The sequence below is a fragment of the Staurois parvus genome, unplaced genomic scaffold, assembly GCF_062004578.1.
Source record: "Staurois parvus isolate SC_StPar_1 unplaced genomic scaffold, SC_StPar_1.0 ptg000022l, whole genome shotgun sequence".
Classification (NCBI taxonomy): Eukaryota; Metazoa; Chordata; class Amphibia; order Anura; family Ranidae; genus Staurois; species Staurois parvus.
Genome location: NW_028317818.1, coordinates 2367982 through 2393471, shown reverse-complemented (window position 1 = coordinate 2393471; position 25490 = coordinate 2367982). Strand labels below are relative to the sequence as shown.

The window sequence follows — 25490 nt, the reverse complement described above, 5'->3', positions numbered from 1 at the left end:
CACTAGGGGGGAAAAGGTGTATCCATAGTCTCATCTGTATATGTCCCTGAAAGCCTTAATGAGATGGCGACCTGGCTACATCACTTGTCTATATGCCTTCCTGCCCTGTTGTTACAATGCAGGAGGGAATTAAATGCTCCCTTTACTACTGAGGAGATATTGTTGGTCATTTTGCAGCTTCCTCCACATAAAATGTTATGCCTAGACATCCCATGCGAGCAAGCAGATATACTGACAGATCTGCAGGAGACCTGCATGGTTCCAGTGATCTGCTGATCACTAGTGCAATGCTTTCCAAGCTCATGCAGCAAAAAATAATAAATGCACTTTTTTTTTTTACCTGCAAAAAATGTGCATTTATCTTTTATCAAAAGGTGAACTTATCCTTTAAGGTGAAGCTGTGTTTATAGCAATCACCCGACAATGTACAAGAAAATATCCTTTTTTTTTCTTCCCACATGATTGTGTGTTTACTTCTTCACAATGATCCCACACACTATAGGACAATTTGTATTCAATGATGAAAAATGTTTTAGGATTTCTTGATGGTGAAAATACCAATAACATAAAAAAATCATCAGGAGTTTTATTTTAAATGGTACTGAAATAAAGAAATATTTATTTGACTTTTCTTCAATGAGCATTTTACATTTTAAAATAATTGTTGGTTTAGCATGTTTTAAAGTCCAGCTATAGTCAGGGTTTTTTCAACAGTAATCTGCAGTGGACATTGCACAGTAATCTTAAAATGTAATCAGGCTGGAGTGGGCATTTTGAGCATGACTCAAGAAAACATTATCATGGGTGGACCATGGTAAGGCTTCTATAAAAGGATAGTTTGTCTAACTGACTAGATGCAAACCCTACAGAGCAAGAGTTTCACCTCTAAATCCCCCACTTAACAGCAACAATGGTTCACTGGACTGCTGAAGAGAAAGCTGCCATCACCTCCACCTGGGCCAAGGTTGACCTGGAAATTGATGGCCATGATGCCCTGAGCAGGTAATAAAACACAAAGTCTTTTATTTATTAGGCTGGACATTTATTGTTTTAATTTAACCAATGTAATGTTTATTTTTTATTCAACTATTGATTCTTTAATATTTTTTTCTCTCTCTCACTTGCCCCTATAAGGTATATACAGTATATCCTTGACTTTGTTGCTGTCCTCTATTATGTTATGGCTTGATAAAGTAAATGGCTGCATATGTATATTTATTTTAAATATTTTATTTATAGGCTGTTCCAAGTCTATCCCTGGACCCAGAGGTATTTCAGCAGTTTTGGAAATTTGTCCAGTTCTGCTGCCATTTCTGGTAATGCCAAGGTCGGTGCTCATGGCAAGAAGGTACTCGGTGCCATTGGCAATGCCGTTCACCATATGGATAATGTGAAACAAGTCCTGGCTGGCCTCAGCAAGCAGCATGCTGAAGAGCTCCATATAGATCCTGAGAATTTCAAGGTACAGATCTAAAGTTAAATGGAATAAATATTTTCTACACTTCATGTGGTATTTTTAAGTCAGACTACCTAAGTAACTATAACATTGGGAAAGGCATCAGATATTACTATTTATTGATTGATTCAATTTATATTTACATTACAGTGTATCTATACCTAAAACTTTTTATTTGAATATTTGATAGAATGGCTAAAGGTTAGTACGCCTTTTTAAATTTTACTGCTATCTGGGGCTGAGTTAGATTTCCCCTCCTATTTTCTGTCCTGACAACAATATTTTTACTTAACAGAAACTGAAGGAATCTGTCCAACGGAGCCTCTAAAGTCAGTTAAACCTGAGTGGAGTATTAATTCTTTGCCACTCAATCCAAATTAAACAAAATATTGTGCTAATAGATACACTTTACGTTAGAGTTGTCAGAATAGTGAAAGATGATTCATGTAGGCCCACGATAAATGCTTGGTGGCGCCCACTCAGGCTAACAAGGCCCAATGAATTGGATACCACTGACTAGTTAGGGTGTTGGCTGGGGAAAGGTTCATCCAGACCCAAAGGAATAAGAAGATATAGCCCAGCCACAGCACACCAAATGAATTGGGGGCATGGCTTGGATAAATTGAGCTGAGGCTGCTTTTTGCCTGCTAACCATTTGGGCCAAGCAAGGTGTGCAGTGGCCAGACTATCTCTTCCTATTTCTATAGTATGATTCACGTAGGGTTATCATTTTTTGCCTTATTTTCAAAACTTTCTTTTATGTATTTATTTTTTCACTGTACACATGAACTCTTTTGTATACTGGTGGGGGGTCTCCTCACTTGTCCCATCACTAGTAAACAATATGATGTGACAGGCTAACCTTTTTCTGAAGCTACTACTGTGCTTGAAGCTGCATTGAAATATTGGGTTTCATTCTGTGCTGAGAAGCTCCCAGTATGGTAGGACCTTTGGAGCTGCCTAATGGCTTACATCAGTCAGTGATGGGGTAAAGGTGTGGAAACAACTTCTGCTGCATAGCAGGACATGCACAAAGGTCTTTCATTTTCTAGCTATAGTAGACAAATGAGCATACCAATAAACACTGCTCAAAAAAATTAAAGGAACACTTTAAAAACACATCAGATTTCAATGGGGACAATATCATACTGGATATCTATACTGACATGGACTGGGTAATGCAAATCAAAGTGAAATAATTATGCAGCAGGCTAGACCATTTTGCTGAAATTTCATTGCAGCAACTCAAAATGGTGCTCAGTAGTTTGTATGGCCCCCCCACGTGCTTGTATGCATGCCTGACAATGTCAGGCCATGCTCCTAATGAGATGACGGATGGTGTCCTGGGGTATTTCTTCCCAGATCTGGACCAGGGCATCACTGAACTCCTGGACAGTCTGAGGTGCAACCTGGTGGCAACGGAGGGACTGAAACATGATATCCCAGAGGTGTTTTATTGGATTTAGGACAGGTGAGTGTGGGGGCTATTCAATGGTATCAGTTCCTTCATCCTCCAGGAACTGCCTGCATAGTCTTGCCACAGGAGGCAGGGCATTGTCATGCATCAGGAGAAATCTAGGACCCACTGCACCAGCGGAGAGTCTGAAAATGGGTCCAAGGATTTCATCCCGATACCTAATGGCAGTCAGTGTGCCATTGTCTAGCCTGTAGAGGTCTGTGTATCCCTCCATGGATATGCGTCCCCAGACCATCACTGACAGACAACCAAAACGGTCATGCTGAACAATGTTGCAGGCAGCACAATGTTTTCCAAAGCTTCTCCAGACACTTTCACGTCTGTCACAGGTGCCCAGTGTAAACCTACTCTCATATCTGAAAAGCACAGGGTTCCAGTGGCAGACCTGTCAATTCTGCGGTTCAATGGCAAATGTCAATCAAGGTCTATGGTGCCAGGCAGGGAGCACAGGGCCCACTAGAAGACGTAAGGCCCTCAGGCCACCCTCATGAAGTCTGTTTCTAATTGTTTGGTCAGAGACATTCACACCAGTGGCCTGTTGGAGGTAATTTTGTTGGGCAGTGCTCATCCTGTTCCTCCTTGCACAAAAGAGCAGATACCAGTCCTGCTGATGGCTTAAGGACCTTCTACAGCCCTGTTCATCTCTCCTAGAGTAACTGCCTGTCTCCTGGAAACTCCTCTATGCTCTTGAGACTGTGCTGTGAGATACAGCAGACCTTCTGGCAATGGTACGTATTGATGTGCCATCATGGAGGAGTTGGACTGCCTGTGCAACCTCTGTAGGTTCCAGGTATCGCCTGATGCTATCAGCAGGGACACTGACTCTAGCCAAATGCAAAACTAGTGAAAAATGGTCAGAAAAGATGAGTAGAGAAAAAAATGTCAGTAGCCTCCACCTGTAAAACCATTCTTGTTTTGGAGGTTGTCTCATTGTTGCCCATCTAGTGCACCTGTTGTTAATTTCATTAACACCAAAGCTGCTGAAACTGATTACCAACCTTCTCTGCTACTTAACTGGCCAGATCAATATCCCAGGAATTTAAATTACTTGATGCTATACTCTCATTAAAAAGTGTTTCTTTAAATTTTTTTGAGCAGTGTATTTTACAATAAAAAAAAAATTACAGACCGTAAAATATATGGAGGGGAAGGAATGTTCTTAAAGTTTCTGTATTTAATACTTGTCAGCTTAATTTGTAAACAATATAAAATGTTAAAATGTAATTGTCCTTTCTGTTCACAGCGTCTTGGTGAGGTGCTGATCGTTGTTTTGGCCAGTAAACTGGGATCTGAATTCAGCCCTAAAGTCCAGGCTGCCTGGGAGAAATTCATGAATGTCTTGGTGGCTGCTCTGAGCCATGGCTACTTCTAAATGTTTGTGCCATTATTTCTTGGCAATTGAAAATAAAATATTTTAAAACTAAACTTCTGTTTTTGATTTTTGTTTTTTTTCTTTATCACTGCATCCGGAAGATCACCAATTCTCACGTCATTCAGATGTATTTCATACTATATCCAGAATAGATCTGGCATTTACTACTGTCCCAATTTTACAACTACTCTCAGTAAAATGGTGAGACCAACATCTAGAGCAGTGTTTTTCAACCGGGGCACCACAAGGAGTCCTCAGGGGGTGCTTCGGCAACAGCCCCACCTGAGCGATCCTCGGTCAACTCCTGTGATAGAGGCAAGAAAGAGCTCACTGTTAACTCATGTGTACAGAGGAGGCAGAGAGCTCAGCCCGCACCTCCTCCCTGTTCTCTCTTTATGTCTCTATTGTTGCTGGCCACACAGCTTTCTGTTTTGCTGGCAATAGTACAGAGAGGAGTAGAGAGTTGGGAGGAGGTGCGGGCTGAATTCTCGGTCTCCTCTGTACACCAGATTTAACAGTGATTTCTCTCTCCCCTATCACAGGAGTTAGTGGCTCTAATGCCTTAAGTTATCTTAAGGTGAAAAACCTGTTTTTCAGCTCCTCTATTTTCTTACCTGAGCCCGATCCAATCCAACAACGTGCACAAAGCCATCGGCTCCCACTGACTCTCTCCTCACTGAGCAAATTGATAGCAGCAGCCATTGGCTCCTGCTGCTGTCAATTAAATGCTGTGAGATGGGACTGGGGGGCAGGGATGAGACACCCACCCACTCTGTGTCAATAAAAACAGACAGAGCTACTCAGGAGCGAGCCTGCACAGGTGCCCCCTGGAAAGTTGTCTGTGGAAGCACCCATCAAACAGAAGAGGAGGATTGTGGCTGCTCTGTGCAAAACCATAGGTAAGTTTAGACATGTTCGTTATTTCAATGAAAAAAAAAAAGGTTTAATATCACTGAGGATCATTCACATTGAAATGTACAGCAGGGAGAAAATCTGGGGTGGGAAAGAGACAGAAATCACAACATACACCTCCTGGCTCTCTTCTGCTGCTGTCACTACTCCTGTAGGGACAGAATTTGTGCTGGGGTGGAAGGGGTTGTGCTAGGAAGGAGGATTTAGGGGAGGATTGTGGAAGGAAGGGGGATTTGGGAGGGGGAGAAGATTTACAACTTACAGACCACTGAACTCTGTCTTACAGACTACATTTTAGGGATTGTTCACACCAGGTGCAATGAGGTAACACGTGCAAAATCACATATTTTCCCATACTGCATAAAATTGCGCTGCCTTTTGCAGACACATATGGTTGCCGTACATTTGTGCTGTCTACCTTAGTACCATGTGTTTTGGTGCTGTGCCAGGGCCAGATCTAGCCTATCTGATCTGGGGGTGCAGTAAAATATAGCCAATGTCAACACTGTGTGTGAGTCACTGACTGTCACAGATTCAGTTATCCCTGTTTACTCTGCAAGCTTCTGTACCACGAATCATGACCTGGAAGTAACGTCTGAAAGACAGTGCAGAGGCGGTGCAGCAGTGAACATGGAATGTAATGTATGTATTGGACTGTTATTAGACCGAGATGAATAAACAGAACCTGTACCCCCTTATAGCAGGTGTCCCTATCTCAGTCAATCTTTAATAATGAGGGTCCCCATCAGAGTGCCCCCTTACATCAAATGTCCGTATCAGGAGCCACCTTCCTTCGCCTGTCCCCATCAGACTGCCTCCTGGATCAGAACACACACCAATTACTTTTTTTGGGGAGATAGATAGACAATGTAGCATCACCCCCGTGGGGGCCTCTTGAAGACCATGGTCCCCAAAGGTTGCCCTGACCTTGTAAGCCTTCTGACACCTCTGACATCCTGGGTTCAGACATGACTCACACAGGATCACACTTTCAATGACCCCAAGTTGTAGTAAGGCAACTGAATATTTGCTAGAAGCATTCAAGTCAACAGACAAAGGCAAAAAATTGTTAGTGCAGCTAACTTTTAGTAGGCGGAGATTAGACCCTAAGGATTCAGATCCCAGATGTACAATAAAGGTGAACCACACAGCAACTACAATTAGGCCCCTAAAGAACCTATGGCCCCAGGTAAAAAAAAGGAGAAGGGAAGACTTTCCTGTGTCAATCCTTCAAGCCTTCACCTTAAAGTCCCGATGTCACATGCTCAACAAACATCAAAACAGTTTATAACAAATTAATAAAAGAGCATTGCAGTAAACTATTTATGGGTGTAAATTCCCCTTAACATACACAGAAGTGAAACTCAAAGTCCTTTAAATGAAAACAAGAGAAGAGTCTTGGCAATGGAATGTGTCCCAAAATCTTCACCTAGCTCAGTCAGGGTGCAAAGGGATTGCTGTGCAATGGCAATCAGCAATATAGAATGGCATATGCTAGTATTTCTTATTAGAGGAGTTGTGGTCAAAGGAGATGAAGAAAAAGTGTCTGCATGCAGTGCCTTTGAAAGCTTGTGTTCAGTGTGGGCTTCTGATCACTCACCAATCTTGAAGATACCAAGCCTGTACCAGCCTGTCACGGTGACAATGAACAGTCACTCGATCAGCAGGGGGCTGGACATAGATGACCTGCCTGAAGGTACACAGTTCACCCGCTGACAGTTCCCCACACTGTCAAAGCCACAAAGCCTACTCTAACCCTCCAGAGCGGCTAGGCCCTCTGATTTCAACCTTCAACGGCAGTCCCAAGAGAGCAAGCTTCTCTTGGGCCAGGCCCTTATATCCTCTCCCAACTTTCCCCATGTCTTCTCAGTTGGATGGCCCTTGTAGTTTTCAGTAGCACTGGCTCCATGCAGAGAGGAAGGGGGCATTTTTGGAGAAGGAGGAGGGAGGTCTTGGGGGTTTGAGTAGGAGGGGGTTTGGGGGTGTCAGAGGAGGGAGCCTTGGGGGGTCTGAGGAAGAGGGGGGAGGTCTGGGAGGATCTGAGGAGGAGGGTGGAGGTGTGCGGCCCAGTCCACTCCTGGAGGAATAAGACTTCCCTTCCAAGTTTCCTCTGGACTCTCCCTTCACCAAATCAGTAAGTGTTGCCAGAGTAGCCAAACTCACTTTTCCAATCAACATCCAGGGCTTTATCCTGAGAGGTGGAGACTAAAGCTGGCTATACACGTGTAGATTTTCAAACGAGAATATTCGTAAGAAAAGTCGTACGAAAATTCTTTGAACATTTAATGAATGGATGAATGTCATTCAAAAATTGTCTTTTGCTTTTAACATTCGAATTAAAATGAATGTAATTTCTGAACAATAACCACATACACTGGCTGAAAATTCGTTTGATAGAGAAAAGTTTTCCTTTATGCCCTCTGGAATGTTCCTGTCACTGCTGTCAAAAATTAACATCAATTTGACTCCAATAACAATTAGAAAGTCAAACAAATATTCTTGAAATGAAAATTTTCGAGCAAAAATCTATACATGTATGGCCCCTTTACTGGCACCTTCCCTCCATTCAAGGAAAAGGCTCTTGTGGCCACTTATGGCTCCCCTCCCAGCACTCCCCACCCATGACCAATGAAGATCTCGGTGAACGGGACCTGGTGGTCATGTGAAATGTCACATGATCACAATGTTAGCAAAGCTGTTATGAACTAATTGGATTCATAACAGCTCTGCTTCTCTTTCTGGTGAGCTGTGGTTGGCCCACAGCTCGCACATGATACATGGAGCCAATCATGACACCCTGTACTGTGGGAACAGCTCTAGCCAATCACAGATCACTATTATATTGCACTGTCATTATATTGAACTGTCATGAACAACTAATTTGTGACAGTTCAAAGCAAGCTTTGCATTGCAGAGCAATAATGTTTATTTGCTGCTGCAAAGCAAAGTGGAAAAACAAAATCCCCGATTTTGTCCCCCCCTCCCCCCCTGAGTAGTACAATGTTACTATGGTAACATTCCACTACTCTGATAAAAGTATTTTTTTTTTAAATTATTAAAAAAAATGTAAAAATAAAATAAGAAAACTATTTTTAATGGCTTTTTTTTTTCAACCACTTGCCGACCGCCTGCCCGCATTGTGCTCTGGGCAAAGCCATATAACCTTTACGTCGCTTTCTATTTCGCATTGTGAACGCACCTTCGCAACCCCCCGCTGCTCCCCCTGTCTGTCCAGGAAGAGAGGAGAGAACACTGCGCTGAGTAAAAGCACTACATTTTACACACACACATTAGATTAGCACATTTAACCCTTTAATCTCCCCTATTAACCCTTTGATCACCCCGTCACCCAGCCAGTGCCATTAGTACAATGTCAGTATATAGAATTTTTCACTGATCACTGTATTACTGCCACTAGTGCCATCAGGTAATGTCAAGGTCTGTAAGCTCCCCTCCCAGCCAGGGTCAGCTAGCGTTAGATTGCCCGCACACTATCCCACTCACACTATAGGTCACTGATCACCGCCATTGCTAGTATAGTGTTTGTACAGGTCAATATATTTATTTCAGGTACTTATATACAGTGGGGATCGAAAGTTTGGGCACCCCAGCTAACAATTTGTATTAATGTGCATAAAGAAGCCAAGGAAAGATGGAAAAATCTCCAAAAGGCATCAAATTACAGATTAGACATTCTTATAATATGTCAACAAAAGTTAGATTTTATTTCCATCATTTACACTTTCAAAATAACAGAAAACAAAAAAATGGCGTCTGCAAAAGTTTAGGCACCCTGCAGAGTTAATATCTTGTACTGCCCCCTTTGGCAAGTATCACAGCTTGTAAACGCTTTTTGTAGCCAGCCAAGAGTCTTTCAATTCTTGTTTGAGGTATCTTTGCCCATTCTTCCCTACAAAAGTCTTCCAGTTCTTTGAGATTTCTGGGTTGTCTGTCACGCACTGCTCTTTTAAGGTCTATCCATAGATTTTCAATTATGTTGAGGTCGGAGATTGTGAAGGCCATGTCACAACCTTCAGTTTACGCCTCTTGATGTAATCCCCCGTGGATTTCGAGTTGTGTTTAGGATCATTATCCATTTGTAGAAGCCATCCTCTCTTTAACTTCAGCTTTTTCACAGATGGCATCAAGTTACCATCCAAAATTTGCTGAAATTTTATTGAATCCATTTTTCCTTCTACTCGTGAGATGTTCCCTGTTCCACTGGCTGCAACACAACCCCAAAGCATGATTGATCCAACCCCATGCTTAACAGTTGGACAGAGGTTCTCTTCATTATATTCTGTGCCCCTTCTTTTCCAAATGTACCTTTGCTCATTACGGCCAAAAAGTTCAATTTTAACCTCATCGGTAAAAGGAACTTGTTTCCAAAATGCATCAGGCTTGTCTATATGTTCATTTGCAAAGTTCAAACGATGATTTTTGTGGGGAGGACGTAGAAGAGGTTTTCTTCTGATGACTCTTCCATGAAGACCATATTTGTACAAGTATCTCTTTATAGTGGAATAGTGTACCACAACTCCAGTGTCTGCCAGATCTTTCTGGAGGGATCGTGTAGTCAAACGTGGGTTTTGAATTGTTTTTCTCACAATCCTGCGAGCTGTTCTGTCTGATATTTTTCTTGGTCTTCCAGATCTTACTTTAACTTCCACTGTTCCTGATGACTGCCATTTCTTAATTACATTCCGAACAGAGGATATTGACATCTGAAAACGCTTTGCTATCTTCTTATAGCCTTCTCCAGGTTTGTGAGAGTCAACTATTTTCAGTTTCAGTTTTCTACACAACTGCTTAGAAGAACCCATGGTGCTGATTGTTGGGGCAAGGACAGATGAGTCTGGGCATTTAAAACCTTTGAGATTGACATCATCTGGTCTTCCCAGACGATGATTGAGAACAATCCATGACACTGGCAGGTCTCAGCTTTGCAAAGGGGGCAGTGCATGCTATAAATTCTGCAGGGTGCCCAAACTTTTGCAGACGCCATTTTTTTGTTTTCTGTTATTTTGAAAGTGTAAATGATGGAAATAAAATCTAACTTTTGTTGACATATTATAAGAATGTCTAATCTGTAATTTGATGCCTTTTGGAGATTTTTCCATCTTTTCTTGGCTTCTTTATGCCCATTAATACAAATTTTTAGCTGGGGTGCCCAAACTTTCGATCCCCACTGTAGCACCATCAATTCATGTAGAGCTTTAGATATATATTGTACATTCACATCAGTTCCTAACCCTCAAGGGGCGTACAATCTAAACTCCCTAACTTACATTCATACACATACTAGGGCCAATTTAGACAGGAGCCAATTAACCTACCAGAATGTCTTCGGAGTGAGGGAGGAAACCTACACAGGCACAGGGAGAACATGCAAACTCCAGGCAGGTGGTACCATTGTTTGGATTCAAACCAATGACCCTAGTACTGCCAGGTGGAAGTGCTAACCATTTAGCCACTGTGCTGCCCCATGATCACAAACAGAACTATACTAGTGTTTCCTTTGTATAGTGTCCTTGAAAAACGCAGTGTTAGCAGGATCAGCCCCATTCACTGTCAGCACTAGCACTAGCCCCTCCCCTGTTTTTTACAGAAGATTTATATCAGCTGATTGTTGGTCAAAGCAATTTATATGCACAACAATACATCGCTGCTCACTAAAATTCAGCTCTTGCCAGACAATACAAATGGAAATATATCACTGTTTCTGAATTTAAAACTTTTTTGGGCCTAACCCTCAACATGGGCATTACAGAAAAGAATGAATTGTGGTCACGTTGGTCCACAGACCCGATTCATCATATGTCCATGTTCTCTGCTGCTAAATATATGCCCAACAAGGACCAGCAACATACTGGTACATCGCTGGACTTTGTGTGGTTATATAACTGCAGGCCTCATCCTGGTATCGTTTTTTTTAGCTGGTGGTTGGCTTTCATATAAAATCCACCCTATTGGCTAATAAGCTGCTGGATCATTTTTACAAACAGCGAGAAGTGACATAAAAAAATTGCAACACCCCCCATTGTATTCTCTAGGGCCATTGCTTTCAAAAATATATAATGTTTGGGGGTTCAAAGTAATTTTCTAGCAAAAAAATTTTTTTTATGCAAACAAAAAGTTTTAGAAAAGGCTTGTTCTTCAAGTGGTTAGAAGAGTGGGTAATGTGTGGCATAAGCTTCTAATGTTGACCCTGAAATGCAAGGATAGTAGAAGCACCCCCCCTCCCAAATGATCCCTTTTTGGAAAGTAGAAACTCCAAGGTATTTGCGAAGAGGCAAGGGGAGTATTTTGCAGATCTCATTTGTTGCCACAAGTTTTTGGAAAACAAAGAAAGAAAACAAAAATGTATTTCTTCTTTTCTTTTTCAAAACCCTGTGACAAAAATATCTGAAAAATAAATACTCAACATGCCTCTTATCAAGTTCCTTGGATTGTCTACTTTCCAAAAAGGGGTCATTTGGGATGGGGGGGTGTTTGTACTATTCTGGCATTTTAGGGCCTCCGAAACTGTGATAGGTAGTGAGGAAGTAATACAGTATAAGGAAATATGCCCTTAGGAAGCTTAAAAGTGGTAATTGGATTTTGGGGGCCTCTATGTGGATAGGCTGATGTATCCCCATACTTGGGAGAAATAGCAGAATGTGTTTTGGGGTTTTATTCCACATATAGCCATGGCATACGTGAGAAATATTTCATTTAAGTCACAAGTTTGTGTAAAAAAAAAAGTGTAATTTTTTTAAAAATTGTGGCAAAACAATAAAATCTTCCATGGACTCAACATGCCTCTCAGCAAATTTCTTGGGGTGTCAACGTTAAAAAAAGGGGTCATTTGGAGGGGGGTCTTTGTACTTCCCTAGCATTTTAGCACCTCAAGAAATGTGAAAGGGAGTCAGAAAGTAAAAGCTGCGTAAATTCTAGTATATATACACCATAGTTTGTAGACGCTATAACTTTCACATAAACCAATTAATATACATGTATTTGGATTTTGTTTTTCAGCAGAATACATTTTTGCCTAAATTTATGACTAACTTTGAGTGTAATGGATATTTTTTGTAGCCGAAAATAAAATAGTATATTTTCCCCAAAATTTCCGTTCTTTTTTCATTCATATCACAATAAAAGCCCAGTGATGATCAAATACCACCAAAAGAAAGCTCTATTTGTGTGGAAAAAGGACATACATTTAATTGGGGTACAGCGTTGTATGACCGTGCAATTACCAGTTGAAATAGTGCATTGCTGAATAGCAAAAAATGGCCTGGTCAGGAAGGGGGTAAAATCTTTTGGAGGGCAAGTGGATATGGTAATTGTCTGTTAGCAATATCCAGGTATGGATTCCTAATTGAATAATTGGCAATATCCCCCACTCAACTCATTATAAATGTAGGCCTTTCGTAGGGGATGCACAGGCAGGGAGAGTATTGGCAATGATCATCTTGGATAAAGTATTCATGTTGGATTGAGTATTGCATGTTGGCTCTGCACATTAGCAAATGCACAAAGTGAAAATCCACAACAGACAACTGCAAAATACTAACCAGTCTGCAGGTGACCTGTTTTCCCCATCATGCTTTTTTATCTCTTACCCAGTTTGCTTTTTAATCTCACCACTCTGTAACCTGCATTCCCTACTTCTTCTCACAGTTGTATCCTCTCTCCTCAATCTCTTTCTTCACCCCTTCTCTCTGCCCCACAGCTTATATATCTATCACCCTCACGCCGGTCTTCACCTTATTACTTCACTTATCAACTCCTACGCTAATTCTGAACCCACATACTAATAAAACCTCCAGGACACTGGGACATGTCCCTCCATATAAGTCTTACTCCCATATTACCTCTCTCACCCAGAGGCATCCCTAGGGTTGGTGTGACCCCTCCAGAGAGGAAGGAGCAGTGCCGATGTAGCAGTAAAATGAGCATCCCGATTCCCGACCTGTGAAGATATGTATCCCCTGAAGCAACTGCGCATGTGCCAGTTTGATGCCGAAGAAACCAATCTCCGAAATCAGCACAGAGCTGCCACAGTTACAGGCTGCAAACCGCTGAAGCTGATCCTGCAGATCACTATGGATTGCAAGATCAGTTAACCCCGTATAGGTTGAACCTTTACGGGGTAAACTGATCTTGCAACTCATAGTGATCTGCAGGATCAGCTTCAGCGGTTTGCAGTCTGTGAGGGGTTAACTGTGGCAGCTCTGTGCTAAAGTGGGAGATCAGCTTCTTCGGTTGATACAATTTGTGAGGAAATCTCCACTATACAGATATCTCCCTCACCTTACACTCCTTCTCCTCTGGCACAATCAATACTTCCCTTGTCAAACCCAGCTACTATAGAGGAAGTCACTAAACTTTTCTTTAACATCCACCTAACCCCCGTCCCCTGGACCCTGTTCCCTTGCAAATACTACGGTCACCCTCTGGCTCTGGCAACGTGCTGAGTTGCCGCCTGACGGCCTGTCACTGCATCATGCAGAGATGTCTGTGTGAAGACCGGAAGCTGATATGATCCCGGTGTGGCGATCAGCATCACCATTGTGCTGCAATCTGTCTCTGGAGGAGAACAGCAGTGTGCCTATATTCAGCTCTGAATCCCACGACGGTTGAGCAAGCCAGTTCCTTTCTGTTGAATATATCTGCTCTCCCAGCAACCTTCTGGTTCCCCAGCTCTCTGGTAGTTGTAGTTCAATCAGCACTCAGAAATACAATATGTATTGGCTATAGGACTATAGGTCTCAAGATGCCAGAAGAACTGGGTCCACTCTAACAGGAAGTGATGTAGTAGTCTCAGTACTAGGCACTAGGGGGGAAAAGGTGTAACCATAGTCTCATCTGTATATGTCCCTGAAAGCCAAAATGAGATGGCCACCTGGCTACAACATTTGTCTGTATGCCTTCCTGCCCTGTTGTCACAATGCAGGAGGAAATTAAATGCTCCCTTTACTACTGAGGAGATATTGTTGGTCATTTTGCGGCTTCCTCCATATAAAATTTTATGCCTAGACATCCCATGCAAGCAAGCAGATATACTGACAGATCTGCAGGAGACCTGCATGGTACCAGTGATCTGCTGATCACTAGTGCAATGCTTTCCAGGCGTATGCAGCAAAAAATAATAAATGTACTTTTTTTTTTTACCTGCAAAAAATGTGCACTTATCTTTTATCAAAAGGTGAACTTATCCTTTAAGGTGAATCGTGTTTATAGCAATCACCCAACAATGTGCAAGAAAATGTTCTTCTTTCTTCTTCCCACACGATTGTGTGTTTACTTCTTCACAATGAGCCCACACACTATAGAACAATTTGTATTCAATGATGAAAAATGTTTTAGGATTTTTTGATGGTGAAAATAACAATAACATAAAAAATATCATCAGGAGTTTTATTTCAAATGGTACTGAAATAAAGAAATATTTATTTGACTTTTCTTCAATGAGCATTTTACATTTTAAAATAATTGTTGGTTTAGCATGTTTTAAAGTCCAGCTATAGTCAGGGTTTTTTCAACAGTAATCTGCAGTGGACATTGCACAGTAATCTTAAAATGTAATCAGGCTGGAGTGGGCATTTTGAGCATGACTCAAGAAAACATTATCATGGGTGGACCATGGTAAGGCTTCTATAAAAGGATAGTTTGTCTAAATGACTAGATGCAAACCCTACAGAGCAAGAGTTTCACCTCTAAATCCCCCACATAACAGCAACAATGGTTCACTGGACTGCTGAAGAGAAAGCTGCCATCACCTCCACCTGGGCCAAGGTTGACCTGGAAATTGATGGCCATGATGCCCTGAGCAGGTAATAAAACACAAAGTCTTTTATTTATTAGGCTGGACATTTGTTGTTTTAATTTCACCAATGTAATGTTTATTTTTTATTCAACTATTGATTCTTTAATATTTTTTTCTCTCTGCCTTGCCCCTATAAGGTATATATAGTATATCCTTGACTTTTTTGCTATCCTCTATTATGTTATGGCTTGATAAAGTAAATGGCTGCTTATGTATATTTATTTTAAATATTTTATTTATAGGCTGTTCCAAGTCTATCCCTGGACCCAGAGGTATTTCAGCAGTTTTGGAAATTTGTCCAGTTCTGCTGCCATTTCTGGTAATGCCAAGGTCGGTGCTCATGGCAAGAAGGTACTCGGTGCCATTGGCAATGCCGTTCACCATATGGATAATGTGAAACAAGTCCTGGCTGGCCTCAGCAAGCAGCATGCTGAAGAGCTCCATATAGATCCTGAGAATTTCAAGGTACAGATCTAAAGTTAAATGGAATAAATATTCTCTACACTTCATGTGGTATTTTTAAGTCAGACTACCTAAGTAACTATAACATTGGGAAAGGCATCAGATATTAATTACTATTACTATTTATTGATTGATTCAATTTATATTTACATTACAGTGTATCTATGCCTAAAACTTGTTATTTTAATATTTGATAGAATGGGTAAAGGTTAGTACGCCTTTTTAAATTTTACTGCTATCTGGGGCTGAGTTAGATTTCCCCTCCTATTTTCTGTCTTGACAACAACATTTTTACTTAACAGAAACTGAAGGAATCTGTCCAACGGAGCCTCTAAAGTCAGTTAAACCTGACAGGAGTATTAATTCTTTGCCACTCAATCCAAATTAAACAAAATATTGTGCTAATAGATACACTTTACGTTAGAGTTGTCAGAATAGTGAAAGATGATTCATGTAGGCCCACGATAAATGCTTGGTGGCCCCCACTCAGACTAACCAGGTCCAATGAATTGGATACCACTGACTAGTTAGGGTGTTGGCTGGGGAAAGGTTCATCCAGACCCAAAGGAATAAGAAGATATAGCCCAGCCACAGCACACCAAATGAATTGGGGGCATGGCTTGGATAAATTGAGCTGAGGCTGCTTTTTGCCTGCTAACCATTTGGTCCAAGCGAGGTGTGCAGTGGCCAGACTATCTCCTCCTATTTCTATAGTATGATTCACGTAGGGTTATCATTTTTTGCCTTATTTTCAAAACTTTCTTTTATGTTTTTATTTTTTCATGAACTCTTTTGTATACTGGTGGGGGTCTCCTCACTTGTCCCATCACTAGTAAATAATATGATGTGATAGGCTAACCTTTTTTCTGAAGCTACTACTGTGCTTGGAGCTGCATTGAAATATTGGGTTTCATTCTGTGCTGAGAAGCTCCCAGTATGGTAGGACCTTAGGAGCTGCCTAATGGCTTACATCAGTCAGTGATGGGGTAAAGGTGTGGAAACAACTTCTGCTGCATAGCAGGACATGCATAAAGGTCTTTCATTTTCTAGCTGTAGTACACAAATGAGCATACCAATAAACACTGCTCAAAAAAATTAAAGGAACACTTTGAAAACACATCAGATTTCAATGGGGGAAAATATCATGCTAGATATCTATACTGATATGGACTGGTTAATGTGTTAGGAACGTAAAGATGCTGCATCATTTGTGGACAGAATTAAAAGACACCCCAAAAATCAAATTAAAATAATTATGCAGCAGGCTAGACCATTTTGCTGAAATTTCATTGCAGCAACTCAAAATGGTACTCAGCAGTTTGTATGGTCCCCATGTGCTTGTATGCATGCCTGACAATGTCAGACCATGCTCTTAATGAGATGACGGATGGTGTCCTGGGGTATTTCTTCCCAGATCTGGACCAGGGCATCACTGAACTCCTGGACAGTCTGAGGTGCAACCTGGTGGTGTCGGATGGACTGAAACATGATATCCAAGAGGTGTTCTATTGGATTTAGGTTCCGCAAGCGTGGGGGCTATTCAATGGTATCAGTTCCTTCATCCTCCAGGAACTGCCTGAATACTCTTGCCACACGAGGCAGGGCATTGTCATGCACCAGGAGAAATCCAGGACCCACTGTACCAGCGTAGGGTCTGAAAATGGGTCAAAGGATTTCATCCTGATACCTAATGGCAGTCAGGGTGCCATTGTCTAGCCTACAGAGGTCTGTGTATCCCTCCATCGATATGCATCCCCAGACCATCACTGACCCACAACCAAAATGATCATGCTGAACAATGTTGCAGGCAGCACAATGTTTTCCACAGCTTTTCCAGACACTTTCACATCTGTCACATGTGCTCAGGGTGAATCTGCTCTCATATCTGAAAAGCAAACGGTGCCAGTGGCAGACCTGTCAATTCTGGGGTTCAATGGCAAATGTCAATCAAGGTCTATGGTGCCGGGCAGTGAGCACAGGGTCCACTAGAGGACGTCATGCCCTCAGGCCACCCTCATGAAGTCTGTTTCTGCTTGTTTGGTCAGACATCCACACCAGTGGCCTGCTGGAGGTAATTTTGTCTGGCAGTGCTCATCCTGTTCCTCCTTGCACAAAAGAGCAGATACCAGTCCTGCTGATGGATTAAGGACCTTCTACAGCCCTGTTCATCTCTCCTAGAGTAACTGCCTGTCTCCTGGAATCTCCTCTATGCTCTTGAGACTGTGCTGTGAGACACAGCAAACCTTCTGGCAATGGCACGTATTGATGTGCCATCCTGGAGGAGTTGGACTGCCTGTGCAACCTCTGTAGGGTCCAGGTATCGCCTGATGCTATCAGTAGTGACACTATCCAAATGCAAAACTAGTGAAAAATGGTCAGAAAAGATGAGTAGAGAAAAAAATAGCAGTGGCCTCCACCTGTAAAACCATTCTTGTTTTGGGGGTCGTCTCATTGTTGCCCATCTAGTGCACCTGTTGTCAATTTCATTAACACCAAAGCAGCTGAATCTGATTACCAATCCCCTCTGCTACTTAACTGACCAGATCAATATCCTAGGAATTTAAATTACTTGATGCTATACTCTGATTAAAAAGTGTTCCTTTAATTTTTTTTGAGCAGTGTATTTTACAATAAAAAAAATTACAGACCGTAAAATATATGGAGGGGGAAGGAATGTTCTTGAAGTTTCTGTATTTAATACTTGTCAACTTAATTTGTAAACTATATAAACTGTTAAAATGTAATTGTCTTTTCTGTTCACAGCGTCTTGGTGAGGTGCTGATCGTTGTTTTGGCCAATAAACTGGGATCTGAATTCAGCCCTAAAGTCCAGGCTGCCTGGGAGAAATTCATGAATGTCTTGGTGGCTGCTCTGAGCCATGGCTACTTCTAAATGTTTGTGTCATTATTTCTTGAGAATTGAAAATAAAATATTTTAAAACTAAACTTCTATTTTTGATTTTTGTTTTTTTTTCTTTATAACTGCATCCGGAAGATCGCCAATTCTCACGTCATTCAGATGCATTTCATACTATATCCAGAATAGATCTGGCATTTACTACTGTCCCAATTTTACAACTACTCTTGTGGGTGAAGTTTTTACCCAGAGGTATATCTGACCAGGCCCCACTAGTTTTGGATTTTCAACTCCTTCCAACAGCAGGTCAGAGCACATGGCATCTAAACACCCAATGGTTAGAAAACCCTACCATTATAATGGCCTGGCTAAAGATATGGTGAAATATTGGCAATTTAACCCTAATACTGCATCACTGCCTATGGTATAGGATGCTTTTAAAGCTTTTATAGCCTTAACCGGTATTCTAAGATTTGAAGGCTTGGGAAAAAATAGGACATTTTTTTTTCAAAGCAGTTTTGTTTTTTTTCTGGAAAATTAAAAAGGACAGTGGAATGTTCTTTTACAATGATAAATATATCTGACATGGTATTCAAACTGTATCACATGAAGACCTTAATGAAAGATTTGAGACTTTATGTAAGGTTTTAAATTATTGCAAGTTCTCAGCTGAAGACAAGCAAATCCTGGAATACAATTCGAAAAGTAAAAAGTAAAGTAACATTTTACTTCTCAGCACTGTTCTCAAACAAGAGAAATGTCTATTTCTGCCACTAGTGTGCACTGCAGGGGAAAGGCTCCAGTTTAGTTTGCTTGTGGGTTCCATCTTATACCTCCTACAGTTGGGTGATTGGGATTCAGTAGATGATAACTTCTGTCCTCCTCTTAAGCCTTAATTGACAGATGAATGGTTCACTGGACTGCTGAAGAGAGAGCTGCCAAAAATATGTCTGGCAAAATTGTTTATCTTTATAACCTTTAAATGATTCCTAATAATGTTCCCCATTATCACTGCATAATCTTTGCCTATAGTCTGGTCAGTAAATTGGTTTTTCTTTTCCTCTCAGTAAAATGGTGAGACCGACATCTAGAGCAGTGTTTTTCAACCGAGTGCCACAAGGAGTCCTCAGGGGGTGCCTCGGCAACAGCCCCACCTGAGCGATCCTCGGTCAACTCCTGTGATAGAGGCAAAAAAGAGCTCACTGTTAAATCATGTGTACAGAGGAGGCAGAGAGCTCAGCCCGCATCTCCTCCCTGTCCAAGCCATTGGCTCCCACTGACTCTCTCCTCACTGAGCAAATTGATAGCAGCAGCCATTGGCTCCTGCTGCTGTCAATTAAATGCTGTTAGATGGGAGTGGGGGGCAGGGATGAGACACCCGCTCTGTGTCAATAAAAACAGACAGAACTACTCAGGAGCGAGCCTGCATGGGTGCCCCCATGGAAAGTGGTTGTCTGTGAAGGCACCCGTCAAACAGAAGAGGAGGATTGTGGCTGCTCTGTGCAAAACGATTGCACAGGGCAGGTAAGTTTAGACATGTTCTTTATTTCAATGAAAAAAAAAACGAAGGTTTAATATCACTTAGGATCACTCACATTGGAATGTACAGCAGGGAGAAAATCTGGGGTGGGAAAGAGACAGAAATCACAACGTACACCTCCTGGCTCTCTCCTCCTCTCTGCTGCTGTCACTACTTCTGTAGGGACAGAATTTGTGCTGGGAGGAAGGGGGGGGGGGGTTGTGCTAGGAAGGGGGATTTGGAGGGGGGGAGAAGATTTACAACCTACAGACCACTGAACTCTGTCTTACAGACTACATTTTAGGGATTGTTCACACCAGGTGCAATGTGGTAACGTGCAAAATCTCTTATTTTCCCATACTGCATAAAATTGCGCTGCCTTTTGCTGACACATATGGTTGCTGTACATTTGTGCTGTCTACCTTAGTACCATGTGTTTTGGTGCTGTGCCAGGGCCAGCTCTAGCCTATCTGATCTGGGGGTGCAGTAAAATAAAGCCAGGGGGCATAATGTCAACACTGTATGAGTCACTGACTGCCACAGATTCAGTTATCCCTGTTTACTCAGCAAGCTTCTGTATCACGAATCATGACCTGGAAGTAACGTCTGAAAGACAGTGCAGAGGCGGTGCAGCAGTGAACATGGAATGTACTGTATGTATTGGACTGTTATTAGACTGAGATGAATAAACAGAACCTGTACCCCCTTATAGCAGATGTCCCTATCCCAGTCAATCTTTAATAATCAGGGTCCCCATCAGAGTGCCCCCTTAAATCAAATGTCCCTATCAGAGGGCCACCTTCCTTTGCCTGTCCCCATCAGACTGCCTCCTAGATCAGAACGCACACTGATTACTTTTTTTGGGGAGATAGATAGACAATGTAGCACCAAACCCGTGGGAGCCTCTGGAAGACGACGGTCCCCAAAGGTTGCCTTGACCTTATAAGCCTTCTGACACCTATGACATCCTGGGTTCAGACATGACTCACACAGGATCACACTTTCAATGACCCCAAGTTGTAGTAAGGCAACTGAATATTTACTATTCAAGTCAACAGACAAAGGCAAAAAATTGTTAGTGCAGCTAACTTTTAGTAGGCGGAGATTAGACCCTAAGGATTCAGATCCCAGATGTACAATAAAGGTGAACCACACAGCAACTACAATTAGGCCCCTAAAGAACCTATGGCCCCAGGTAAAAAAAGGAGAAGGGAAGACTTTCCTGTGTCAATCCTTCAAGCCTTCACCTTAAAGTCCTGATGTCACAGGCCCAACAAACATCAAAACAGTTTATAACAAATCAATAAAAGAGTATTGCAATAAACTTTTTGTGGGTGTAAATTACCCTTAACACACACAGAAGTGAAACTCGAAGTCCTTTAAATGAAGACAAGAGAGAAGAGTCTTGGCAATGGAATGTGTCCCAAAATCTTCAGCTAGCTCAGTCAGAGTCCAAAGAGATTGCTGTGCAATGGCAACCAGCAATAAAGAATGGCATATGCTAATATTTCTTATTAGAGGAGTTGTGGTCAAAGGAGATGAAGTAAAAGTGTCTGCATGCAGTGTCTTTGAAAGCTTGTGTTCAGTGTGGGCTTCTGGCAGCTCACCAATCTTGAAGATACCAAGGCTTAAGGGATGGAGATGTCCCAGAATAGGCTCTTGAAGGATCAGGGCCCAGGGAGAAGCACCTGAACTGTGCACCTGTCGACACTGAGCTTCAACCCAGCCTGTTACGGTGACAATGAACAGTCACTCGATAAGCAGGGGGCTGGACACACATGACCTGCCTGAAGGTACACAGTTCACCCGCTGACAGTTCCCCACACTGTCAAAGCCACAAGGCCTGCTCTAACCCTCCAGAGGGGATGGGACCCTGCTTTCAACCTCCGATGGCAAGAGAGCGAGCTTCTCCTGGGCCAGGCCCTATATATCCTCTCCCAAATTTCCCCACTTCTTCTCAGTTGGATGGCCCTTGTAGTTTTCAGTAGCACTGCCTCCATGTAGAGACCCGAGTCCCCGAACTAGATGTCCCACAATGCACTGCTTTTAGTAGTGGTTCTTCTTTCACTGCTTTCAGGGCACAAGGTTACAATTACAAAGATTGGCACTAGAGGGAAACAAGCCAGAGGGAAACAAGCCCCAGCACTTGGCTACATCCTGCCCCCACTTGAAATCTTTGGTCTCCAAAGAGGCGAAAAAAAAACTTCACAAGGTGTTATTTAACTGATATGACTAATTACTAATAAAATTTATACAGAGAATATAACAGCCTCAACCATAACTTAAATTCAACAGCAGTTTGCATACTTCAGGATTCTGCTAAAACCATTTATATACACATTCAGTTGGCTCATAGTCAGTCTGTTGGCAGGCCTGGGCAATTTCCATGGCCCACCCAGTAGTGTCAGAGGGCGGGTTAAGGTCACCCCCTACCCAGTAGATGGTAGCAGGGTCTGGCACAGGTCATTTGATGGTAGGTATTAGTTTGAATTTTCTCTTAAGATATCATAGGTTAGTGTTTTGTGAGGGTTTATGTTTTGCTTCAGTTAGGCAAGAAGTCTTCAAGCACAGATGTAGAGTTTACAGTATATCCAGATTTCTGGTACTGGTGGAGCCACTGATGTCCAGTAGCATCCAGCTTGGCTGAGCACAGCAAATAAGTCAGAGGATTATTATCTGTTTTCACTTAGAAGGATTCCCTGCACAAGTAATCTTTCAGCTCGTCTCCTACTGCCCACTTCAAGGCCAGGAACTACAGCTTGTGTACCGGATAGTTCTTCTCAGATGAGGTTAAGCTTTAAATCACATAGGCTATGGGGTGATGTGCACCACCCTGTTCCTGATACAGAACTCCACCCAACCCTTCTAGGCTAGTATCCACATGAAGCTCGTATAGCTTGGCTGGGTCTGCGTAGCCCACTGTAGGTCTTCTCTTGAGGTGGTGGAAAGCTCTCTCTCACTGAGGGGTCCACTGCTCTTGTATAGACTCCTTAGACTTCCGAGCCCCTAGTCTTACTTAAATTGCAGCTGTAAATTACAGTCTTTGTCCTTTACCTCATTCTTGAGCAGTTCATTAGGTGTCCGAGCAATCTTTTCAAAGTTCACCACTAGTTTCAGGTAACAAGAGCAGAACCCTAGGAAAGACTTCAATTCCATCACTGTTCTTGGTCCGGGCCAGGTAGTCACCATTTCCAGTTTCTTTGGGTCTGTGGCAATGCCCTTGGCAGAAACAACTAGGTGACAGGAGTTTGGTAGAATTGGCATTTCTCCAAAACACAGCTTCAACCCATCTTCATGTAAGCCTCTCAAAGACTTTCTCGAGCTGTGCTTCATGCTCTTCCAAAGTCTTTCTTCAGACAATGATGTCATCCAGATACACTAGTACCCTGATCAGGTTCATGTCGCCAATGGTACGTTCCATAAACCACTGAAACATGGCTGGAGCCCCCGACATTCTCTGGGGCATCCTGTTGAACTCGAAAAACCCCAATGAGAAAATGAATGCCATCTTCTCCCTATCATCTGGGTTCATAGGAATTTGGTAATAGCCGCTCTTCAGGTCCAACATGTTGAACCACTTCACCCCAGACAGACACTGAAGGGCATCTTCGATATGAGGGGTGGTGTACTGGTCTGCAATAGTCCTACTGTTCAAGGTTCTTTGGTAGTGCAAATTCACAGCGTTCCATTCTTCTTCCTCACTACCACTATAGGAGAGGTATAAGGACTTCTGGATTCATGACCCCAGACTTATTCGGCTCAGCAAGCTGTTCCCTGAGATCCTCCAGCATGGTCGGATCTAGGGGGGTGGTTTGGTGAGCTGTGTCCCCACAAATTTCAGTCCCACCCCCTTCCCAGGCAACACAAACCACCATAAATATTGTGCCTGGGCAGAGATGCTAACCATCAATCAGAAGAATCTTTTGGGGCTGGCTTTCTGCACTTGCGAAGACTGAGTGTCTCTCCTAAAGCCCAGCCAGAACACTCCCCCCCTCACTGCACAGACAGGACGGGGAGGAGAGAGATATTCATTTGATCCACTCATTTGATGCACTGCAGGTGGCAGATCCATCTACCTGTGTGAGAGATGCCACTGTCTGAGCCTGCAGAGACCAGCTTGGGGTGAGTAAGCTCTGCACTACCACTGAATTCTCCCCATCTCCCTCCCTTCTCTTCCCCATCTAGTACTTAGGGACAACTGAACTCTGATGTAAGGGGGCGCTCCACCAGGATCTGATGTAAGGGGGCACTGCGCTAGGTTCTGATGTAAGGGGACACTCCGCAAGTCTCTTATGTGAGGGAGCACTCTGCCAGGCTCTTATATGAGGGGGCACTCTGCCAGGCTCTTATGTAAGGGGATATTCTGCCAGGCTCTGATGTAAGGGGGCATTTCGCCAGGCTCTGATGTAAGGGGGCATTCCACCAGTCTTTTATGCGAGGGGGTACTCTGCCAGGCTCTTATATGAAGGGACACTCTGCCAGGCTATTATAAAAGGGGGCATTCTGCCAGGCTCTAATATAAGGGGGCATTCCACCAGGTTCTGATGTAAGGGGGCAGTCCGCCAGGCTCTGATGTACGGGGGCACTCTGCCAAGCTCTTATGTAAAGGGGCACTCCACCTGGCTCTTATGTAAGGGGGCACTCTGCAAGGTTCCGATGTAAGGTGGCACTCTGCCAGGCTCTGATGTAAGGGGGCATGCTGCCAGGCTCTTATGTAAGGGGACACTCCATCAGGCTCCTATGTAAGGGGGCACTTTGCCAGGTTCTGATGTAAGGGGGCATTCCATCACATTCTGATGTAAGGGGCACTCTGCCAGGTTCTAATGTAAGGGGGCATTTTGCAAGGCTCTGATGTAAGGGGCACTCCACCAGATTCTAATGTAAGGGGTCACTCCACCAGGTTCTGATGTAAGAGGGCACTCTACCAGGCTCTGATGTAAGGGAGCACTCCACCAAGCTTTGATGTAAGAGGGCACTCTGCCAAAGTCTGATGCAAGGGGGCACTCCACCAAATTCTGATGTAAGGGGCACTCTGCCATGGTCTGGTGTAAGGGGGTACTATGCCTGGCTTTGATGTAAGGGGGCACTTTGCCATATTCTAATATAATGACAAACTACCAGAAAAGACTAGTTGTGGACTCAACTGGAGTGGGGAATTTGCAAATACTCAAGAAAAATTATTCAAACAAAGGAGAAGGTTTGAATAATTTTCTCTGGTATTTACAAATTCCCCACTCTGGTTGAATCCACAACTAGCCTTTTTTTCTGGTAGTTTCTCATTGGCTTGGTGTCTAGGGACTCCCAGTATCCGTTTGATTATATTGTTAGGTACCTTGAGGCTTCTTTTTGGAAGTTTTGCATATTCTAATGTAACAGGGCACTCTGTCAGAATCTGATGTAAAGGGGCACTCCCTCCAGATTCTGATGTAAAGGGGAACTGCACTGGATTCTGATGTAAGGGGGCACTCCACTGGATTCTGATGTAAGGGGGCACTACGCTAGATTCTGATGTAAGGGGGCACTCTGCCAGGCTTTGATGTAAAGGGGCATTCTGCAAACTCTGATGTAGGGGCGGCATTGTTCAGACTCTGATGTAAGGGGGCACTCTGCCAAGCTCTTATG

General features: G+C 42.8%; 2 protein-coding genes across 2 annotated transcripts; both read left to right on the top strand.

Moving 5' to 3' along the window:
- Nucleotides 1-776: 776 nt before the first annotated feature.
- LOC149472154 (hemoglobin subunit beta-2-like) lies at nucleotides 777-4313 on the top strand. The gene is made up of 3 exons (XM_089692443.1): nucleotides 777-1002; nucleotides 1240-1462; nucleotides 4177-4313. Exons 1-3 carry the CDS (start codon nucleotides 911-913, stop codon nucleotides 4303-4305), a joined length of 444 nt encoding a protein of 147 aa, XP_089548569.1. The 5' UTR covers nucleotides 777-910; the 3' UTR covers nucleotides 4306-4313.
- Nucleotides 4314-14831: 10518 nt separating this feature from the next.
- LOC149472153 (hemoglobin subunit beta-2-like) lies at nucleotides 14832-18394 on the top strand. Its single transcript, XM_089692431.1, has 3 exons — nucleotides 14832-15038; nucleotides 15274-15496; nucleotides 18257-18394. The coding sequence occupies exons 1-3, from the start codon at nucleotides 14947-14949 to the stop codon at nucleotides 18383-18385; spliced, it is 444 nt and encodes a 147-aa protein (XP_089548557.1). The 5' UTR covers nucleotides 14832-14946; the 3' UTR covers nucleotides 18386-18394.
- The last annotated feature ends 7096 nt before the right edge of the window (nucleotides 18395-25490 follow it).